Here is a 20,637-nt window from a genome sequence, read left to right on the forward strand (position 1 = left end):
GCTAAGGCAGGAAACCTTGTAATACTGTATTTCAGACAAATGGCTGTCCAATATCTTCTTTAAAACTTCTAGTGTGGAAGCACCCACAACTTCTGAAGGCAAACTGATCCACTGATTTATTTTTCTGTAAGAAATTATTTGTATTATAATTAGTGTTGGGCAAACCCGACAAAGTTCGGATTCGGCCGAACTTGGCGGCGGAGTTCGTAAGTTCGCTGAACCTGAACCCGATTTGCCTGGTGCAAAGTATTTCAGCTTTTTTCAAGGTGACCACTCTGGGAATTTTATAGCTGTCTGGGTGTGTGTGTGATGTAGGTGGAAGTGACAGAGGAGGAGGAGGAGGTGGTGGTGGTAGCAAACACTCTAACACTCAGGTAGTGGTTTGCACCAGGCCATTGCCAGCTTCATATCATTAACAGGGTTTTGGCTTCTGACAATTCAATCATAGAGCCCAGCCTTTGCCATGGCCTGGTTCAAATTATTTCAGCTTTTTTCAAGGTGACCCCCCTGGGATGGAACATGCATTTAGGCTCTCAGAAACCATCTGTGCCAAAATTAATTTTATTGATGGATAGCTGCAGTTATCCAATTAACAGAATTTGAACCCAAACTATACACACTTTTTTACATAAAAATAAACCTGATACATACATACATACATACATACATACATACATACATACATACATGAATTTTACAGCTGTCTGGGGGTGGGAGTTGATGTAGGTGGAAGTGGCAGAGGAGGAGGAGGAGGAGGAGGAGGAGGAGTTAGCAAACACTCCAACCATTCACTCAGGTGGTGGTTTGCACCAGGCCATTGCCAGCTTTATATAATTAACAGGGTGTGGACTTCTGACAATTCAATCATAGCACCCGGCCAGGGCCTGATGCAAATTATTTCAGCTTTTTTCAAGGTGACCCCCCTGGGAAGGAACATGCATTTAGGCTCTCAGAAACCATCTGTGCCAAAATTAATTTTATTGATGGGCAGCTGCAGTTATCCAATTGTCAGAATTTGAACCCAAACTATACACAAATTTTTACCTAAAAATAAACCTAAATATATACATACATTCATGAATTTTACAGCTGCCGGGGGGGGGGGGGTGATGTAGGTGGAAGTGGCAGAGGAGGAGGAGGAGGTAGTGGTGGTGGTAGCAAACATTCTAACCACTCACTCAAGTGGTGGCAAAGCCAAGTCCCATTATTAGACAGAAAAAGGAAATGCAGATAAAGGCCCTGTGTTTGAACCAAAAATAAATTGACAGAGAGCAGAAGCAGCCAAGAAAAAATGACCCTCCAGTCTTAATTTCTGGAATTAAATCAAATGCTCAGCTAGCAGTAGAGGTCTTGTATTGGACAGAAAAAGTTAAATCACAGATAAGGGAAGTGGCCCTGTGTTTGATGCAAAATTAAATTGCCAGAGAGCAGTAGCAGCCACGAAAAAATGACACTCCTGTCTTAATTTCTGGAATTAAATTAAATGCCCAGCCAGCAGTAGAGGTTTGTATTGGACAGAAAAAGTGAAATCACAGATAAAGGAAGTGGCCCTATGATTGACGCAAAATTAAATTGCCAGAGAGCAGTAACAGCCAGGTAAAAATGACCCCCCCCCCGTTTTAATCTGTGGAATTAAATTAAATGCCCAGCCAGCAATAGAGGTCTTGTATTGGACAGAAAAAGTAAAATCACAGATAAAGGAAGTGGCCCTCTATTTGACAGAAAACGTAAATGCGCAGACAGCACTAGTGGCACTTCATTTCACAGAAAATGTAAATGCACAGATAAAGGTAGTGAAATTTATCAGGCACATGCCAGAACTATGCAAGTTTGGTTCCCCTTTCAGTGGCAGCCACCCCCAGATGCAGTGAGGCAGGCCACACAAAATTCTTTCACTTTGTTTGTCTTGGATGGCTAGGTGATCTGCCCTCAGGAAGACAATGGCACAGTTGGGATATGCCCCCTTTCAGTGGCAGCCACCCCCAGATGCAGTGAGGCAGGCCACACAGAAATCTTTCATTTTGTTTGTCTTAGCTGCCTAGGTGATCTGCCCTCAGGAAGACAATGGCACAGTTGGGATATGTCCCCATTCAGTGTTAGCCACCACCAGATGCAGTTAGACTGCCCCCCCCCCAAAAAAAAATCTTCCCTTTTTTTGTCTTGGATGCCTAGGTGATCTGCACTTAGGAAGACAATGGCACAGTTGGGATATGTCCCCTTTCAGTGGCAGCCACTACCAGATGCAGCCTAGGTGATCTGCCCTTAGAAATCTCCCCAACCTATCTCTCCCTGTCAGCAGCAACAACAGCACTGTCCCTACCTAACACAGAGCTCATTTAATGGCGCTGGAATGCATGGTACTGCCTTTTATACAGGGTCAGGTGTCCCGCCGAGCCAATCACAGCTATGCGTCTGGCTGGCCAATCACAGCCGGTCCTTGCGTTTCCTGCCCGGATACAGCATGGCTTTGGCTTACAATACGGCTTTTGATTTATCGCGGTGTTCGATCGAACGGTGAACCAGAACACAGACTTTTTAAAAAGTACAGGTTCGGTATGCTGAACACCGCAAAGTTCGGCATGGACCCGAACTATACAAGTTCGGTTCGCCCAACACTAATTATAATGCTTACAAAAGAAATAATAAAGATTTTCAGAAAAGGTGTATTTCTTTTTTCCATTATGATAGAACCAAATTCTTTCATAACTGTTGATGTATTTAAGTGACAGTTGAAATAAATCAAAATAGTCAAGTGATTTATTTCAGACATAGAAAAAAGCAATAATTTTTAATGATCTGATTCTAAAATTAGATAGAGCCTAATATTTATTTATTATTTATTTATTTATTCGATATCCTTCTCCTTAGACTCAGGGCGGCTTAGAATATGTTAGCAATAACACTTTTTAACAGAGCCAGCATATTACCCCCACAATCTGTGTCCTCATTTTACCCACCTCGGAAGGATGGAAGGCTGAGTCAACCTTGAGCCGGTGTTGAGATTTGAACTGCTGACCTACAGATCAGTCAGCTTCATTGGCAGTATAGCACTCTACCTGCTGCGCCACCTATGCCTATCATCCCTGTCATTTTTTTTCTTTTATTCTTGCTCTCATTTTTGTTAAAAAATTCTAATAAACAAATACATTTCTGCACCCACATGCATACATATTTTCTTTAAAATGGGAAGTATTCTTCACCATATTTAATAAAAACAAGGTTATAAAACATTAAAACAATATAGATCAGAAAGCAGTACATTTGTCCATCAGTGTAGTCAGAGATATATTTAAGTATGCCTAAAATTATGTGATTGGAATTCTGCTGGGTTGCCCTTGTTTATTAATTGGTTTTTTGTGGATCATAGCATTTGGAAGAACCTTGATGGAAGAAACCATTTTTAAAAATCCATTCTGATATTAATATCTCTGTTGACTTTAAAATAACTTTCTAATTATAACTTTAATACAAAGATAGCCCTGAATATACTTTAATATATGTATGTCGAATTAAAACAAACCTTATTTATTAAAGTCATTGCATAAACTAGTAATTCTGTATCAAGTCCATCCTTTTCCTCCAAAATCTCCATGACACTGGACCATGGCTTGAAATCTGAACAAAGAAATATTAATATTATAGAGAAGAATTTAGTTTACCTGTATTAGCTATTTTTTAATAAAAATACTTAACAGAGAATGTCAGAAATAAGTTTATTTCTTGAAGTAATATTACAATGAAAGAAAATGGTCTGTAAGCTTAGGAAAGACTGATGTAAGCCATAATCAATATGTAACCAAGGATTTGCTAACTGTGCTGCAAACCTGATTGGCTGTAACCTATATAAAAAGAATAACATCCTTGCATGGGTGTGGTTTGTAGTTAATGGTTTGTGGTTTAGTGGTTAGTGCTTAGTGGTTTGGTGGTTAGTGCTTTGTGGGTGGTTGCAGTGTTGGATGTAATAGGAATTCTATAAGAGTATTGTGACAGTTTATTTAGGGAAACATTTTGCTAAGAACAAAAGGAAAGTATATTTTTACAAGAATGCTTGCCGCAGTGTTTTTCATTGAAGACTTCAATTAGGTATAGTTGTTAACTGTGGCTAGTTGGTGGGATTACCACCAATAGTGGGGTTACCACCAGATGCACAAAACTCTCTCAACAGGTTATGGGCCCAGTTACCTGACCAGGACCAGGACTAGTACTAGTCTAGTGTTCCTATATTCCTTTTTTTCCCCATAAATTTTTATTGATTTTCTTAAAATAGACAGACAGACGCACATACATTTAACATAAAAGATGGGGTTGTATTTCCCCCGCTTATCTCAAAAGTATAAATTTGAATACAGAAAAAAGAATACATATTTAAATACAATTCGTTATTGTAAATGTTAAGAAATAATTTGTTAAATTTTGCATTAAAGTTTTTCATATTTAAACTAGTACTAACATAAATTCAAAGTTCTTCTTATAGTAATTCTATGTATATAAACTAATTCTAATATATTGCTGAAACAAACTTCTATCTAATGGTATTGCAACTTATTCTATCTAATGGTATTGTTTTTAAATTGTTATTAACTGCCATTTTATACTATTATTAATTTAATTGATTTTTAACGTAATTGGGGTTCTAAGTAATGGATGACTGGGATAAATATACTTGTGGTTATGAATGGAATGACTGGTATGATTGGGTGGGTGGGGGTGGTTATGGTATGGATGAGTTTATTGATAGTAGTGTGAATGATAGGTTTGGCCCACCTGATGCTCGGGAGACAGGAGAGGAAGGGGCACCGATCTCTGGGGGGGCAGGGGGTCGGAATATCCCTGTGTTGCTGGGGAGAGGCAGATATGGTGGGGGCCACAGAGTTAGCCGTTCCAGGGGAACGAGGGATCGTTGCTTAATAACGGTCCCTTGTTCTGGCTCTGTGAGCCCAATCTTGGGTACTGGTGGTGAGTGTAACTCTGGCCCTGGGCTCAGGTTGCTGCTGCTGAATGCCAGGTCGGTAGTAAATAAAGCTCTCCTCATCCGGGATCTGATCCTGGATGAGGAGGCCGACCTGGCATGTATTACTGAAACCTGGCTGGGCCCGGAGGGAGGTGTTCCTCTCTCTGAAATTTGCCCAGCCAGGTTTCAGATATGGCATCAACCTCGACCCCAGGGAAGGGGGGGAGGAGTGGCTATTGTAGCCAGGGAGAGCCTTTGCCTGCGTAGACTCATTGCTCCGGAAATTGCGGGTTGCGAGTCTCTCTTGATGAAGTTGGACCTAGGGGTTCAGGTGGGCTTATTTCTCACGTACCTGCCTCCCAGCTGCATGTCAAAAGCCCTGCCTGTGCTACTCGAGGAGGTAGCCGGGTTGGCGGTGGAGTTCCCCGGACTCATTGTCCTGGGGGACTTCAACCTGCCGTCACTCGGCGAAACCTCTGGGTTGGCACAGGAGTTCATGGCCACCATGACAGCCGTGGACCTGACTCAAGTAGTACAGGGTCCGACTCACGAGGGAGGGCACGCACCTGACATGGTATTCCTTTCCGAGCAATTGAGTAATGGTCTGAGACTAAGGGGCTTAGAAGTATTGCCTTTGTCATGGTCAGACCATTTTGTACTACGTCTTGACTTCCTGGCTCCAATCCTCCCCCGCAGGGAGGCGGAACCAATGAAGATGTTCCGCCCCAGACGCCTGATGGACCCAGAGGGCTTTCAGACAGCGCTTGGGGTTATTCCAGAGGCACTCGTCCACAGTTCGGCGGAGTCTCTCACGGAGGCCTGGAACAGGGCTGCGGCGGGGGCTCTTGACTGGATTGCGCCTTTGCGACCTCTCCGTGGCGTTAGACCCCGTAGAGCCCCATGGTTCAACGAGGAGCTCCGGGAGTTGAAACGCCAAAAGAGCCCTTCATGGCATTGGACCAGAATATCTCCGAGACCGCCTCCTGCCGCACGAATCCCTGCGACCGATTAGGTCCCACAGAGTGGGCCTTCTCCGGGTCCCGTCAACTAAACAATGTCGGTTGGCGGGCCCCAGGGGAAGAGCCTTCTCTGTGGCGGCACCGGCCCTCTGGAACCAACTCCCCCCGGAGATTAGAACTGCCCCTACTCTTCCTGCCTTCCGTAAACTCCTTAAAACCCACCTTTGCCGTCAGGCATGGGGGAACTGAAACATCTCCCCCTGGGCATGTTTAATTTATATATGGTATGCTTGTGTATATGGGGTCTTTTTTAAATCTTTAAATATTTTAAAATTGTCAGATTATTTATGATTTGTTTCCACGTGTTGTGAGCCGCCCCGAGTCTTCGGAGAGGGGCGGCATACAAATCTAAGTAATAAATAAATAAATAAATAAACACATAATACAGCAATTTTTGCCGAAATACTTTGCACATTTATTTATTTATTTATTTATCTTAACCTTCTAGTGTTTCTTCTTATTTATCCATATATAAACTTTGTCCCATGTTTCATAAAATTCAGTATCTTCTTGATCATTTAAGCGTCTTGTCATCATATCCATTTCAGCACAATATAATATTTTCATAATAACTTCTTCCTCTTTGGGGATATACAATACTCCCCTTTCCAGTTTTGCGCATATATAATCCTAACCGCAGTTAAAATATGTATAACTAGGTATAAAATTTCTTTCTTATAGGTCTGATTTGTGATTCCTAATAAATAGAATTCTGGGGTTATTTCTATATCCTGTTTAACTATTTCTTTTATTATTTTTTCTATCATTTTCCAATAGAGTCTAGCTTTGCTGCAGGTCCTCCATTGATGATAGTAGGACCCTATTTCCTTCTTGCATTTCCAACATAACGGAGAAGTTTTGGGGAACATTTTTGCTATCCTATTTGGTGCCATCTATAAAACATTTTAATTTGATTTTCTTTTAGGGACACTGATTTTGTCATTTTCCAATTACAGATCCAGACCTTCTCCCATTATCTACGGTATATCTATTTCTTTTCCAATATTTTTGCACCAATTTATCATGTTATCCTTTAAAGTCAGATCTATGTTTTTATGGGCAATCAAGTATTTATAGATTTTACCTATTATTTTAGTTTGATTAATGGTTATTAAATTACTTAGTAAATTTTTATTCTTATTAAAAATATATAGCGTACTATCTTTCTGGTATCTAGATCGAATCTGTGCATAGTGCCACCAATCAATTGTTATCCCTTCTTCTTGTAATTTCGTCCTGGATTTTAGTTTCATTTGATCATTTAGTAATTCCTTATATCTTATTATTCTCGTTTCCTTTATAGATTTTGGGTGTATTATTGCTTCTAAGGGGGCTACCCATTCAGGGACAGTCAAAAAATGATTTTTTCTTATGTCTTTCCAAACTTTCAATAAATATTTTCTTAATGTGTGTCTTTTGAAATATTAATGATTTTTATCCTTATCGTACCATATAAAGGCATGCCAGCCAAGCATAAGATCATGTCCTTCTAAGTTCAATATTCTTTTATTCTCTAATGTTATCCAATCTCTAATCCATGTTAAGGCGGCTGCCTGGTAGTATAATTTCCAATTAGGGAGTGCAAATCCTCCTCTTTCTTTAATATCTTCCAAAATATTTATCTTTATTCTTGCCTTTTTTCCTTGCCATAAAAATTTCTTAACTGTCGTTGTTAATTTTTTTAAAAAAATTTCCCCCTGGGTTTATTGGAATCACCTGAAACAAAAATAAAATTTTAGGTAAAATGTTCATCTTGATTGTGGCAATTCTTCCCAAAAAGGATATTTTTAAACTATTCCAAATTTCTAAATCTTTTTAAATTTCCATCATTAATTTTGTGTAGTTATCATTTTTTAATGTTATTGTTTTAGATGTTATCCATATTCCCAAGTATTTAACCTTTTTAACTATTTGTATTCCGGAAATGCATTCCAATTTCCTTTCTTGTGTTTTACTCATATTTTTTGTTATAAATTGTGTTTTACTTTTATTTATTTTTAAACCTGCTACTTTTCCATATTGTTCTATTGTCTGAATTAGTGTTGGAACTGTTGTTATCGGATCTTCAGTTATAAAAGTCAGATCATCTGCAAAAGCTTGGACTTTGTATGTTTCCTTTCCAACATTCAAACCTTTTATTTTTGGGTCTGCTCTTATTTTTATCAATAAAGTTTCTAAGGACAGAATAAATAGTAAAGGTGATATAGGACAACCTTGTCGGACTCCTTTGTTTATTTCAAATGGTTTCAATTGTTCATTATTTAATATAATTTTAGTTGTTTGTTTTGAATAAATGGCGTCTATTAAATTTACAAATTTGGGACCAAATCTCATTTTGTTCAGTTGCATTTTTATAAATGTCCAGTTAACGTTGTTAAAGGCCTTTTGGGCGTCTAAAAACATTAATGATAGTGTTTTTTCAGGATGTTGTTCATAATATTCTAATGTATTAATAATCATTCTAAGATTATTTTTAATCTGTCTACCTGGTAGAAAGCCATTTTGGTCCTGATGAATTATCCCATTGAGAATCCTTTTTAATCTATCTGCGTATATTGCAGTAAATATTTTATAATCAACATTTAATAATGAAATGGGTCTATAATTTTTAATTTTTTCTTTCGTTGTTCCTGATTTGTGGATTAAAGTTATTAAAGATTCTGACCATGATTTAGGAATTCTACCATCTAGCCTACATTCATTGAAAATTTCTAGCATATTATTTATTATTATTTCACTTTCTATTTTATACCATTCCGCCGGTATGGTGTCTGGTCCAGTTGCTTTGTTATTTTTTTGCTTTTTGATGATTGTAAGGAGTTCCTCAATTGTTATTGGTCCTTCCATGTTTGCCTGTTGATCTTCGGTTAGTTGTGGTAGTTCAGTGTGTTCTAGATATTTAAAAACTTCGTCCTCACTAATATTTTCTTCTTTATATAATTCTTTAAAAAAGTTTTGTACTATATTTGCTTTTCCTTCTGTGTCATGTTTTATTATTCCATCTTTATCTTCTAATTTTTTAATTATTTTTGATTGTCTCTGTTTCCTAAGTTTATATGCAAGTCATCTTCCTGGTTGGTTGGCATGTTCAAAATAATGTTGTTTAACTCTTTTTAGTTTTTCCGCTATTTGATTCTGATCTATCAGTCTGATTTTGTGTTTAATTAGGTCCATTTTCTTTTTAATTCCCTATTTTTTGTATTTTGTTGTGATAAGCTTTCTAATTGTTTTAATTCATTTATTAATTATTCGTATTTTATTTTTTTCCCCTTATTTTGTTTTGCAGTGTAGGAAATCATTAATCCTCTTATGTATGCTTTAGTTGTATCCCATAAATTTTGTGGGGTAGTGTCTGAATTTTTATTAATTTCAAAAAATATCTTTAATTCTTTCTCAATCCAATCCTTATATTTTTTTTCTTTCAAAATATTTCTATTCATCTGCCAATTTGTATATTTTTTGTTATTCCTCATATAAACTACTACAGGGTTATGATCTGCCCATGTGTTTACATCTATTTCCACTTCTTTTATTTGTTCTGCAGTTATTTTTGGGGCCCATACCATATCTATTCTTGTCCATATTTTGTGTGGGTTAGAATAAAAGGTATATTGTCTCTTTTGGGGATGTCTGTCCCTCCAAATATCATTCAGTAATAATTCTGTTTTCATTTTTTGAAATGTGTTAGGTAATATTTTTTTTTCTTTTTACAATTTTTCTTCCCCCCCGAGTGGTCTAATTGTCTATTTGCAATAGCGTTGAAATCTCCAATTATTAACATATTTTCAATATTTAATATTAAATATAGTGTTCCTATATTCCAGTATTCCTGTGCTGGAGAAAAAGTCAGAAGACCAGGTTGACAGAAATTGGTGGTCAGAGCTGGTAGGAGCTGAAAGCTAGCAGGAAACAAAGTTTGGCAAAGAGCTGTTTTCTTTGCAAGAAAGAGCTTGGTGAATTACAGAAAAACTGTTTGAAATGTTTATCTGTAGGAAGGGGCTATTTTGAAGTTTGATAATGGCTTCCTTATCAGCAAATTTGCCATTTGCCAAACTAAATGAACTGAACTATTACTCTTGGAGCATTAAAATGCAAAGTTTATTATTTAGAGAAAATTTATGGGACATTGTTCAAACTCCACCTGATGATGACAATGATGAGAAACAGGCCCTTGATAGAAAAACAAAAGAAACCATAATTTTGGTCTTAGAAGATAGCCAGTTCGTAAATGTTGAAAGCAATCACAATTTGTCTGAGATTTGGCAGAGGTTCAGACAATTATATCAGAGAGAAACTGTTGGGGCCAAGGTCGTCTTGACACGGCAGTTATTTAATTTGAAGCTACAAACTGGAGAAAACATAGTTAAACATTTAACAAAGATGAAGACATTGTTTGCTGAATTGGAGTCTAGGGGGCTGAGTTTTCCCAAAGACCATAAAGCTTATATTGTTCTATCATCTTTAGATAAAACATGGGATCAACTAGTACTTAGTCTTCGAAGTGTACCTGAAAGTTCATTAAATTTGGACTTTGTGACAGCAAAATTGATGGACTGTTCTAAACAAAAACAGTTTATGGACAGTAGTCAGAAGGAAGCTGTTAGCAGGAGACCTGTGCAAATTGCAGCAATAAAATGTTTCCAGTGTGGAAAGAGGGGACATATTGCAAAGAACTGCTACAGGAGAAATAAACCACAAATTACCACCAAGAAAGGGTGTGTTGGAGATGTCCGGAAAGGGGATTCAGTGTTGCTAGTGTCGTGGAAATGTTTTAAGGAAAAACAAACATGGATTCTGGACTCAGCTTGCTCAGAACACATCATGAACAGAAAATACTTTTTACAAGGAAATTTAAAGTTGCCAGTGATAAGCCATATTAGGTTAGCTGATGGAAAAGAAACTAATGTTCAGTTATCTGGGTCAGCGTATATGGCATGTTTAGATACAACTTTAGAAAATGTTATCTTTGTATCTTCACTGAAACATTGTTTATTAAGTGTGGGAAGATTAATTGCTAATGGATATGTAATTCATTTCTATAAAAACAAATATACTATCCTAAAAGATAATGTTGTGTGTGTTGAAGGGGAAATGCAAAATAGGTTTTAGGTAATGAAGGAAAAGAATGTAACAAGGAGTGCTACATGTATTACAAACACACCGTTCCATGACAGCTGTATTCATTATCTGCAGAGAGTCATTTTGGATTTTTAAATAAACTAGCTGAGAATTGTAATTTAAATGTCAAAGGCTACAATAAATTTTTAGATTGCTCAGTTTGTAACAAAGTTAAGGTAAAGAAATTTCCCATCCCTAAATTGAGCACTAGAGTACCAGACTGCCTTTTGAATTGGTTCATGGAGATTTGTCCGGACCTTATAAGGCTAGTCAAAGGGGTGCTAAATATGTGTTTGTGATTATTGATGATTATATAAGATATATGTGTTGTATTTTGTTAAAATTTAAAAGTGAAGTGTTTGTAAAGTTCAAACAATGGGTCGGCATGGTAGAAAGGCAGTTTACTTGCAGAGTTGGAAAATTGTAAACTGATAGGTGTGGAGAATTCAATAATTATATTTTTAAAAATTGGCTTAACTGTAAAGGAATTGTATACAGAATGACTAACCCTTACTCACCTTCGGAGAATGGGGTGGCAGAAAACAAAATTGGTATCTTAAATACCATAACGGATTCACTGTTAACAGATGCGAGTTACCTTTTCATTATTGGGCAGAAGCTGTAAATACTGTAACTTATCTTGTTAATAGAACATGGAATTCAACCATAAATCAAATTCCATATTGTAAATCATATAAGAGGAATCCTGAGTTAAAACATTTAAGAATTTTTGGATCGTATGCCTATGTGTTGATTCCTGAGGGGCAGCTTTTAAAGGGTCAACCAAAGTGGAGAAAATTAAGTTTTGTAGGATACAATGAAAACTCAAAGGGTTATAGGTTTTCTAGTTCATATGAAAAGGTGATCATTTCACGTAGTGCTGATTTTGAGAAGCATAGTAGTTGGGACAAAATTCATGTTGACGTATTCTTGGTAGTGAAATCAACGGAGGTTAGCACAAATAACCCTGAAATAAAAAGTCCTCCTAGAGTAACTAGCAGCATTAAAGCTGAAGAAGAGAGGAAAGGTATAGTTGAGGAACCACAAACTAGCATTGAAGAAAGGGTAATACCAAGGAGATCAGAGAGGGCTAATATTGGTAAGCCACCTAATAGATTTGGGTATTCTCAGAGTGTGTTTGCTTGCAGTGTATTAAGTGAACCTCAGAGTTATAAAGATATGTTAAGGAAATCACTTAAGGAAATTGTTAAGTGGAAATAAGCCATGTTAGAAGTGTATAAGGTGTTACAAAAGCAAGAGGTGTTTGAAGTTGATTTACCCAAAGGTAAGAAAGTTATAGCTCTAGGTGGTTGTATAGAATCAAGTCAATGCCAGATGACAATCTTAAATGCAAGACAAGACTTGTGGCACAGAATTTTATCCAATTATTTGGGAAATTATGATAAAACATATTCACCCACAGCTAAGGCAGAATCTTTAAGACTGAGGTTAGCTTTAGCAGTTCAGAAAGGCTTCAAGATAAAGCATTTTGATTTTGAATGTGCTTATTTAAATGCAATGCATGTGCTTATTTAAATGCAATGTATACTTAAAGCAAGCACCAGGTTTTGAAGTTGAAAATAATAACAAAGTATACAAACTGAAGAAAGCTTTATACAGCTTGAAACAATCTGCAAGGAGTTGGAATACTTGTTTAAATTTATTTATTTATTCATTCATTCATTCATTCATTCATTAGATTTGTATGCCGCCCTTCTCCAAAGACTCGGGGCGGCTCACAGGATACAAAAACAACACAACAAATCTAATTAATAAAGATTACTACTAAAATTCCATATATACTAAAACCAGTCAGCCAATTCATTCACAACTACACATTGTATCTCTAAAAAGAGGAAGTGGGCTTGGTCTAATTGCCCCTAATTGCTTGGTCTAAATAAAAGGCTGATTGAATTGGGATTTAAAAGAAGCATTGCTGATGCATGTGTTTACAACAAAGGTGTTGGTCAGGATCAGGTTATGATACTTGTGTACGTAGATGATATCTGTGTAAGTGCCAAGGATGATTGGTCTATTATGAAAGTGTTTAATTATCTAAACAAAATGTTTGTAGTTAAGGATTAAGGTTATTTACAACACTATTTAGGAATAAATATTGTACAGACAAGTAAACCTAGTATTGTGTTAAATCAAAAGAGAAAGATCATTGATTTGATAGAAAAAGTTGGTTTGCAAGATGCACAGACCGTAAAACCCCCAATGTTAGTGGATTTCCATAGTCAAAGTTGTGATGTGGTATTTAAGCAGCAGGATCTATATAGATCAGTAGTAGGGAGTTTACTCCACATAGCAAATTATACTGGGCCTGACATTGCTTATGCAGCGAGTGTATTAAGTAGAAAGGTTAGTAATCCTTCAGTAAAAGACCGGTATGGTCCTAAAAGGATATTAAGGTATTTAAAAGGAACTAGTCATTATGGACTTGATATAATACCTGGAAGTGAAAATGATCTGACTTGCTTAGTTGACAGTTCATTTGCAAGTATAGAAGATAGGAAACTGTACACTGGGTATATAGTGAAATATGCAAATGTATCCATAGTTTGGAAATCACGCAAGCATACATCTATTAATCTATCCACAGATGAATCCGAATATTCTGCACTGTCAGAGGCATGCTGCAAGTTAGTGTGGATGAAATAATTATTAAAAGATTTTGGTATAGGAGTTAAAAGACCAATAAATGTATTTGAAGATTCGCAAACATGTACAGTGATCCCCCGCTCGTTGCGAGGGTTCCGTTCCAGGACCCCCCGCAACGAGCGGGTTTTCACGAAGTAGCGCTGCGGAAGTAAAAACACCATCTGCGCATGTGCAGATGGTGTTTTTACTTCCGCAGCGCTAGCGAGGAGCCGAAGATTGGGGGCGGCGCGGGTGTTTTAAAACGTCCCCGCCGACATGGGGGGCTCGCTAGCACCCCCTAACCCGGGTTGGGGGTTCGGGGGGGTGCTAGCGAGCCCCCCATGTCGGCGGGGACGTTTTAAAACACCCGCGCGACTTTCCAATGAGTCCCGAAGACAAACGCGTTGGACTAAGCTCCAAAGCGGCGAGAATGAACGGTGTGGGCGGGCAAAGGGCGGGCGGCAGCGAGGAGTTTGCGTGGGCGGTGGGGAAACTCCTTGCTGATGCCCGCTGCTCGCCCTACCGCCAGCAAGAGGGGGAAGACCCAGGGAAGCCGCCCAGCAGCTGATCTGCCGGGCACCATCTACGCATGCGTGCCCATAGAAAAAAGGGCACGCATGCGCAGATGGTGTTTTGACTTCCGGGTTGAAAAATCGCGAATTACCCTGTTCGCAATGGTCGGGGACGCAATAACCGGGGGATCACTGTATAGCTTTAGCGGAATCTGAAAACTTAAAAGTCAAGGACAAAGTATACTGATGTTAGGTATCAACATGTAAAACAAATGGTGCAAAAGAAAGAAATTAAACTGTGTTAAATTACCATGGAAGATAATACTGCTCATGTATTGACTAAACCACTGTTAAATATGAAGCACAAAACAATGTTAGAGAAAATGTGTGTAATTGAATTGTAATGTTAAAAGGGGTGTCAGAAATAAGTTTATTTCTTGAAGTAATATTACAATGCAAGAAAATGGTCTGTAATCATAGGAAAGGTTGATGGAAGCCATAATGGTCTGTAATCATAGGAAAGGTTATGGAAGCCATAATCATAGGAAAGGTTGATGGAAGCCATAATGTAATCTTGGGTGTCCTAACTGTGCTGCAACCTGATTGGCTATAATCTATATAAAAGGAATAACTTTAATATTAATATTATAATTTATTTTTATTATAATTTATTAATTTTAATATTAGATTTGTTTCATTGCAATATTGTTTTATTATTATTGTTGTGAGTCACCCCGAGTCTGCGGAGAGGGCGGCATACAAATCTAATAAATTATTATTATTATTATTATTATTATTATTATTATTATTACACCCTTGCATGGGTGTGGTTTGTAGTTAATGGTTTGTGGTTTAGTGCTTAGTGGTTTGGTGGTTAGTGCTTTGTGGGAGGTTGCAGTGATGGATGTAATAGGAGTTGTATGATAGTATTGTGATAGTTTATTTAGAGCAGTGTTTCCCAACCAGTGTGCCGCAAAGAAGGAAGCTCAGCTTCTTGTGAGACCGGAAGCTGAGCTTCCTTCTTTGCGCCTTCCAAGTTTTCTGGCAGCTGCAGCGCCCTGCCCAGTTAGAGCTTCCCTGGCGGGTGGTGGCAGTGGGAGGGCGGTGGCAGCAGCGGCACCGAGCAGTAGCCCTGGGGCGGCGGCAGGGTGGTCAGCTGTGAGGCGGAGTTCCGGAACGGAGGCACCAACGGCGGCGGCTGGACATGTTGCTGTATGCCGTACATGCTGGCATTGCGTGGCTGGCACTTGCCTGCTGGCTGGGCCGGGACGGAGGCTTCAGCCCCATCCCTATGCCGAGCACAATGCCAGCATGTACGGCGTCTAGCAACACGTCCAGCCGCCGCCGTCGGTGCCTCTGTTCCGGAGCTCCGCCTCACAGCTGACCACCCTGCCGCTGCCCCACGGCTACTGCCCAATGCCACTGCTGCAGTGCGGTGTACGAGAAAGAGAGAGAGAAAGAAAAGAAAGAAAGAGATAGCAAGAGAGAGAAAGAGATAGCAAGAGAGGGAGAGAGGGGGGGAGAGAAAGCAAAAGAGAGAGAGAAAGAGATAGCAAGAGACAGAGAAAGAGAGAGAGAAAGAGAGCAAAAAAGAGAGGAAGGAAGAGAGAAAGAAAATGGAATGGAGAGAGAGAAAGAAGCGAAGGAAGGGAGAGAAAGAGGGAGGGAGGGAGGGAGAAATAGAGCGAAAGGGAGGAAGAGAGAGATATTTTGTCCAATTTTTTTTTAGCGACCCCCCCCCAGCGACCCCCCCCCCCAGCTCAATGTTCCCCAGGATTTTGAAAATATTAATAATATGCCATGGCTCAAAAAAGGTTGGGAAACACTGATTTAGTGAAACATTTTGCTGAGAAGAAAAGTAAAGTATATTTTTACAAGAAAGCTTGCTGCAGTGTTTTTCATTGAAGACTTCAATTAGGTATAGTTGTGAACTGCGGCTAGTTGGTGGGGTTACCTTCCACATGCGCAAAACTCTCCCAACAGAGAAAATATATAATGGATTAATATTTAAAACAATACAATTCTACTGTACGTATTATTTCTGGAAGTAAAGCCTCCTGACAAAGTTGAGTTCAACATGCTTAGTACTGAAGTCTATAATGTATTCCTTCTACTTATTCCTACAGTGTCACAGCTTATGCCTGCTTGCTCAAATGTCTTACTCCATAGCCTCAAACCAACAAATAATTATGGGAATGAGAGGCAAATACAATTTGCATTCTTATAGAAATAGACTTCAACTTACAAACCCAATTTGGCCTGAAATTTCAGTCACTGATAGAAGCAGTTATTAAGTGTGATGCCCACATGATTGCTTCATTCAATGAATGCAATCCTGGCTGTTCCCAGTGGTAGGTATTAAACAATCACATGGGATATTAAAGGATCATGTAAGGAAAAATTGCCATCACACACACACACACGTTTTTTCTGTCGAATCGCCCTGGTATATTCAAATAGGGGAAGGAGCATCTGCTTCCTTTTTGCCTCTCAGCCCCTCCAGGAGCCATCCAGGCAGTTAATTTTATATCCAACAAACTTATATTCTATACGTGTAACATATTTTTGCAATAATGAAAATGAAGGGAGGACCACTATTTTAAACTATTTAGCTCTCATCAGCTAGCCTAGCTAGCCTATACCAGGGTGAATCACCCTGGTATACCCAAGTATGGGAGGAAGCACACTGCTTCCTTTTTGCTCAATCCTATCGAAACTTGGAAAATAAACAAGTTTGGATGTCTTTGTAGATGGATGCTAAATTTCTTATACAGTAAATTAATTCAAACAAATTTCTAACCAGTTCTATGTAGAACCTGAAAAACATTATTACAACTATATTCTCATCTTTGAGTTACCTGACAATCCTTTAGTCATCCTGGATACCAGTTCAGGGTTGTTTATAACATGCCAAAATAACCCCTTTTGCAGAACATTCATTGCAATTGTCTCAAGAGAGATCCATCCAATGCTGTTGTATAATATAGTACTGGAGACTAGGACTAATTGTTCTTTTGTTTTAACAAATAATTCACATATTTTCCAATCCCTCTCAATCTACCCCTCCATTTTAATAATTTATTTCAACAATTTTTCTCTAAAAATCAATAAACATCTGGACTTGGGTTTGAATGTTAATGTATAGTTTATGAAAGGATATTAAGTGTGTTGGTTAGGTTAGGAAAATATCAAATGACCCCCAAACTATTTTTGTAATGTAAATATTTTAATTAATTAATTAAAATAGAATAATCCACAATTATTTCCCCTCTTTTTAGAAGAATAATGACTCACCCCTTTTTGCATCAACAGTAGTCACTGCTTCAATAAGAAGGGATGAATTGGATTCAGTATACTCCACAAAAACAAGGAGCAATTTCAGTGCGGTCTTTACAACCAGGCGAAACTGCAAGGGAAGAAACAGCTATTCATAAATCAAACTGTAAAATTTGCAGAATGGTTGTTTCCTTTACTGCAATGCAGGCTAATCCTATGTGGAAATAAACCAGTGAAGTAGCAGCATCAATATCCTGATTGAAGCAAAATATGCTTCATCTTCTAAATTAAATGTCAAAGTAGAAGAAAAGAAAATCCATAAAATAGGTACTATTAGAACTCGTTATTCTAGCCTAGTTCCTCACTTTTTAAAAATCACTCTTTAGGTGCTATCTAAACACCTTTAATTACTGATGCCATAATTTAAATCAGATACAGTGATACCTCGTCTTACGAACGCCTCTTCATATGAACTTTTCGTGATACGAACCCGGAGTTTAAGATTTGTTTGCCTCATGTTAAGAACCATTTTCACCTTACAAACCCGAGCCCATGGGCTCTCTTACTGCGTGTGCGCTCTCTTACTGCCCCAGGGATATCCCTGCCATGTGACTGCCACTGCCGGGATTTCCCATTTGCTTGCCGTTCTGGACTTTTGCCGGCCGAAGCGCCTAGGGTTTTCCCTTTGCTTTCCAGTGGCTGGGCAAAATCCCCCCTCCTTTGGGGACAGCCATGCGCTCCCCTTTGTCCCCCCGGCCAAAGAAGTGGCGGCCTCTTGAAGTAACAGCGCGGAGTCCTAATCCGGCCGCTGCTTTTCCTCCTTCCATTTGATCCTGGGCAGCTCCATCTGGGAGAAACTGCTCCGAGTCCTCTTCGCCCCTCCTGCCCATCGGAAGGAGAAAGAGAAGGAGAAAGAGAGGAAGGGAAAGAAAGGGGGGGGAGTGTGTGTGTGTGTGAGAGAGAGAGAGAGAGAGGCTGACTGCCTCTCCTTTGCAATGACACCCGAGGAAGAGAGAGCAGCTGAGGGACAGGCAAACATGGGTTTCTTTATTTCTCCCCCCTCGTCTTTTCAACCTTCTCCTCAGAAGCTTCCTCCCATACGTGCCTCACGCAACTTCCCTGCCTCGTGTTTCTCTGGAGGGGTGTGTGTGTGGAGGGGGGGGGCTTCCCCATCCTTCCCGGAACTGTTGCCCACCCCTCCGATGGAGCGTGTTTTCATGGTGTGCTGGGCTGGCAATGGGCTGGCTCTCACAAAACCCAGGTGGGGGCTATCTATCTATCTATCTATCTATCTATCTATCTATCTATCTATCTATCTATCTATCTATCATCTACCTACCTACCTACCTACCTACCTCTATCATCCATCTATCCATCATCTACCTACCTATCTGTCAATCCATCTATCCATCCATCCATCATCTGCCTGCCTACCTACCTACCTACCTATCCAACATCTACGTATCTATCCACCCATCCATCTATCTAAAGGCTTGCCTAAGAACTGAATGGAAACAGTTTGATCCTCGGCAGCCGGGGGGAGCCTACGCGGCTTCTACATGGAGGAACCTCTCCGAGTCCTCCTCACCCCTCTTGCCAAGAGAAAGAGAAGGAGAAAGGAAGGAAGGGAAAGAGAGAGGGGGGAGTGTGTGTTTGTGTGAGGGGGGGGCTGACTGCCTCTCCTTTGCAATGATACCCAAAGCTGCCTAGCTGCTTCGTTCTATCCCAGGTAAAAGTCCCCCCCCCCCAACTTTTGTTACGTATCCAGGACTAGCAACTGTTTCCATTCCCTTCTCAGGCAAATCTTTATATAGATGGATGGATGGATGGGTGGGTGGGTGGACGGATGGATAGATAGATAGATAAAATGTGGAAGGGTGGGCAACAGTTCCGGGAAAGACGGAGAAGCCCCCCCCCCATCCACACACACACCCCTCCAGGGAAACACAAGGCAGGGAAGCTGTGTGAGGCATGTATGGGAAGAAGCTTCTGAGGAGAAGGTTGAAATGACGAGGGGGGAGAAATAAAGAAAGAAACCTGCGTTTGCCTGTCCCTCAGCTGCTCTCTCGTCCTTGGGTGTCATTGCAAAGGAGAGGCAGTCACCCCTCCTTCTCTCTCACACACACATACACACACTCCCCCCCCTCTCTTTTCCTTCCTCTCTTTCTATTTCTCTTTCTCTTTCCGATGGGCAGGAGGGGCGAAGAGGACTCGGAGCAGTTTCTCCCAGACGGGGCTGCCCAGCATCAAATGGAGGGAGGAAAAGACCCGTTGTACCTACCTGAACGGTCTTCTCGATGCACTGGAAGGAGAGTCCAACATGGTTATTTAACCAATCCTATTGGTAGAGACTGAGTAAAAATTAGCATAATAAATAGGTACCACCCCCTTGCAGTCCCCCATGAGCTCAGTTTTAAAAACGAAAAAGCACTGAAAGAGGATAACCAACTTTTATTGAACAATTCAATAACTTATTAAACTAACCCAACCTCCGGTGTCCCTGAACTTCAACTACCGGGTGGGTTTGGACTCTCCTTCCAGTGCATCGAGAAGACCATTCAGGTAGGTACAACGGGTCTTCTCCACTGCATCTGGAAGGAGAGTCCAACATGGGATATACCAAAGATCTTAAAGCCCATGGGAGGGAGAAGGTCTAGTTAGGGACTTAGGAGAAACACAAACTTTTTGAAGAACCCGCCTGCCAAAGGCCGCTTCTGCAGAAGCAAAGGAGTCCAACTTGTAATGCCTAATAAACGTCGTGGGAGCTGCCCAGGTTGCAGCTTTACAAATGTCCTCTATCGATGCTTGCGTAGACCTAGCCGCCGACGTCGCCGCACTCCTGGTCGAGTGGGCCGTCAACCCTTCTGTAGGTGTGTGTCCTCCGGCCTTGTAGGCTTCAGAAATACAGTCTTTAAGCCAACGACTAATGGATTTCGCAGATAGTCCAAGTCCCATCTTATATTCAGAAAACGATATAAACATAGTTTCAGATTTCCTGAACGCCTCCATCCTCCTAATGTAAATCTTTAGAGCCCTCCTGACATCAACCTTATGCCACAACAATTCCGATGGACGGCTCCCATGCGTACAGAAATCAGGGAGGATTAGTTCTTGTTTC

General features: G+C 39.8%; 1 protein-coding gene across 4 annotated transcripts in view; it reads right to left on the reverse strand.

Annotated features, from left to right (window-relative positions):
- FHOD3 (formin homology 2 domain containing 3) overlaps positions 1-20,637 on the reverse strand; it is a 363,967-nt gene that overhangs the window by 185,602 nt on the left and 157,728 nt on the right. For all 4 annotated transcript variants that reach the window (XM_070728908.1, XM_070728906.1, XM_070728907.1 and 1 more), the window contains exons 7-8: positions 17,538-17,649; positions 3,521-3,615 (exon numbers count right to left, since the gene is read on the reverse strand). In XM_070728908.1, the coding sequence (XP_070585009.1) occupies positions 3,521-3,615; positions 17,538-17,649 (207 nt within the window). The remainder of the gene's footprint in view (positions 1-3,520; positions 3,616-17,537; positions 17,650-20,637) is intronic.

The sequence above is a fragment of the Erythrolamprus reginae genome, chromosome Z, assembly GCF_031021105.1.
Source record: "Erythrolamprus reginae isolate rEryReg1 chromosome Z, rEryReg1.hap1, whole genome shotgun sequence".
In the NCBI taxonomy this organism is placed as follows: Eukaryota; Metazoa; Chordata; class Lepidosauria; order Squamata; family Dipsadidae; genus Erythrolamprus; species Erythrolamprus reginae.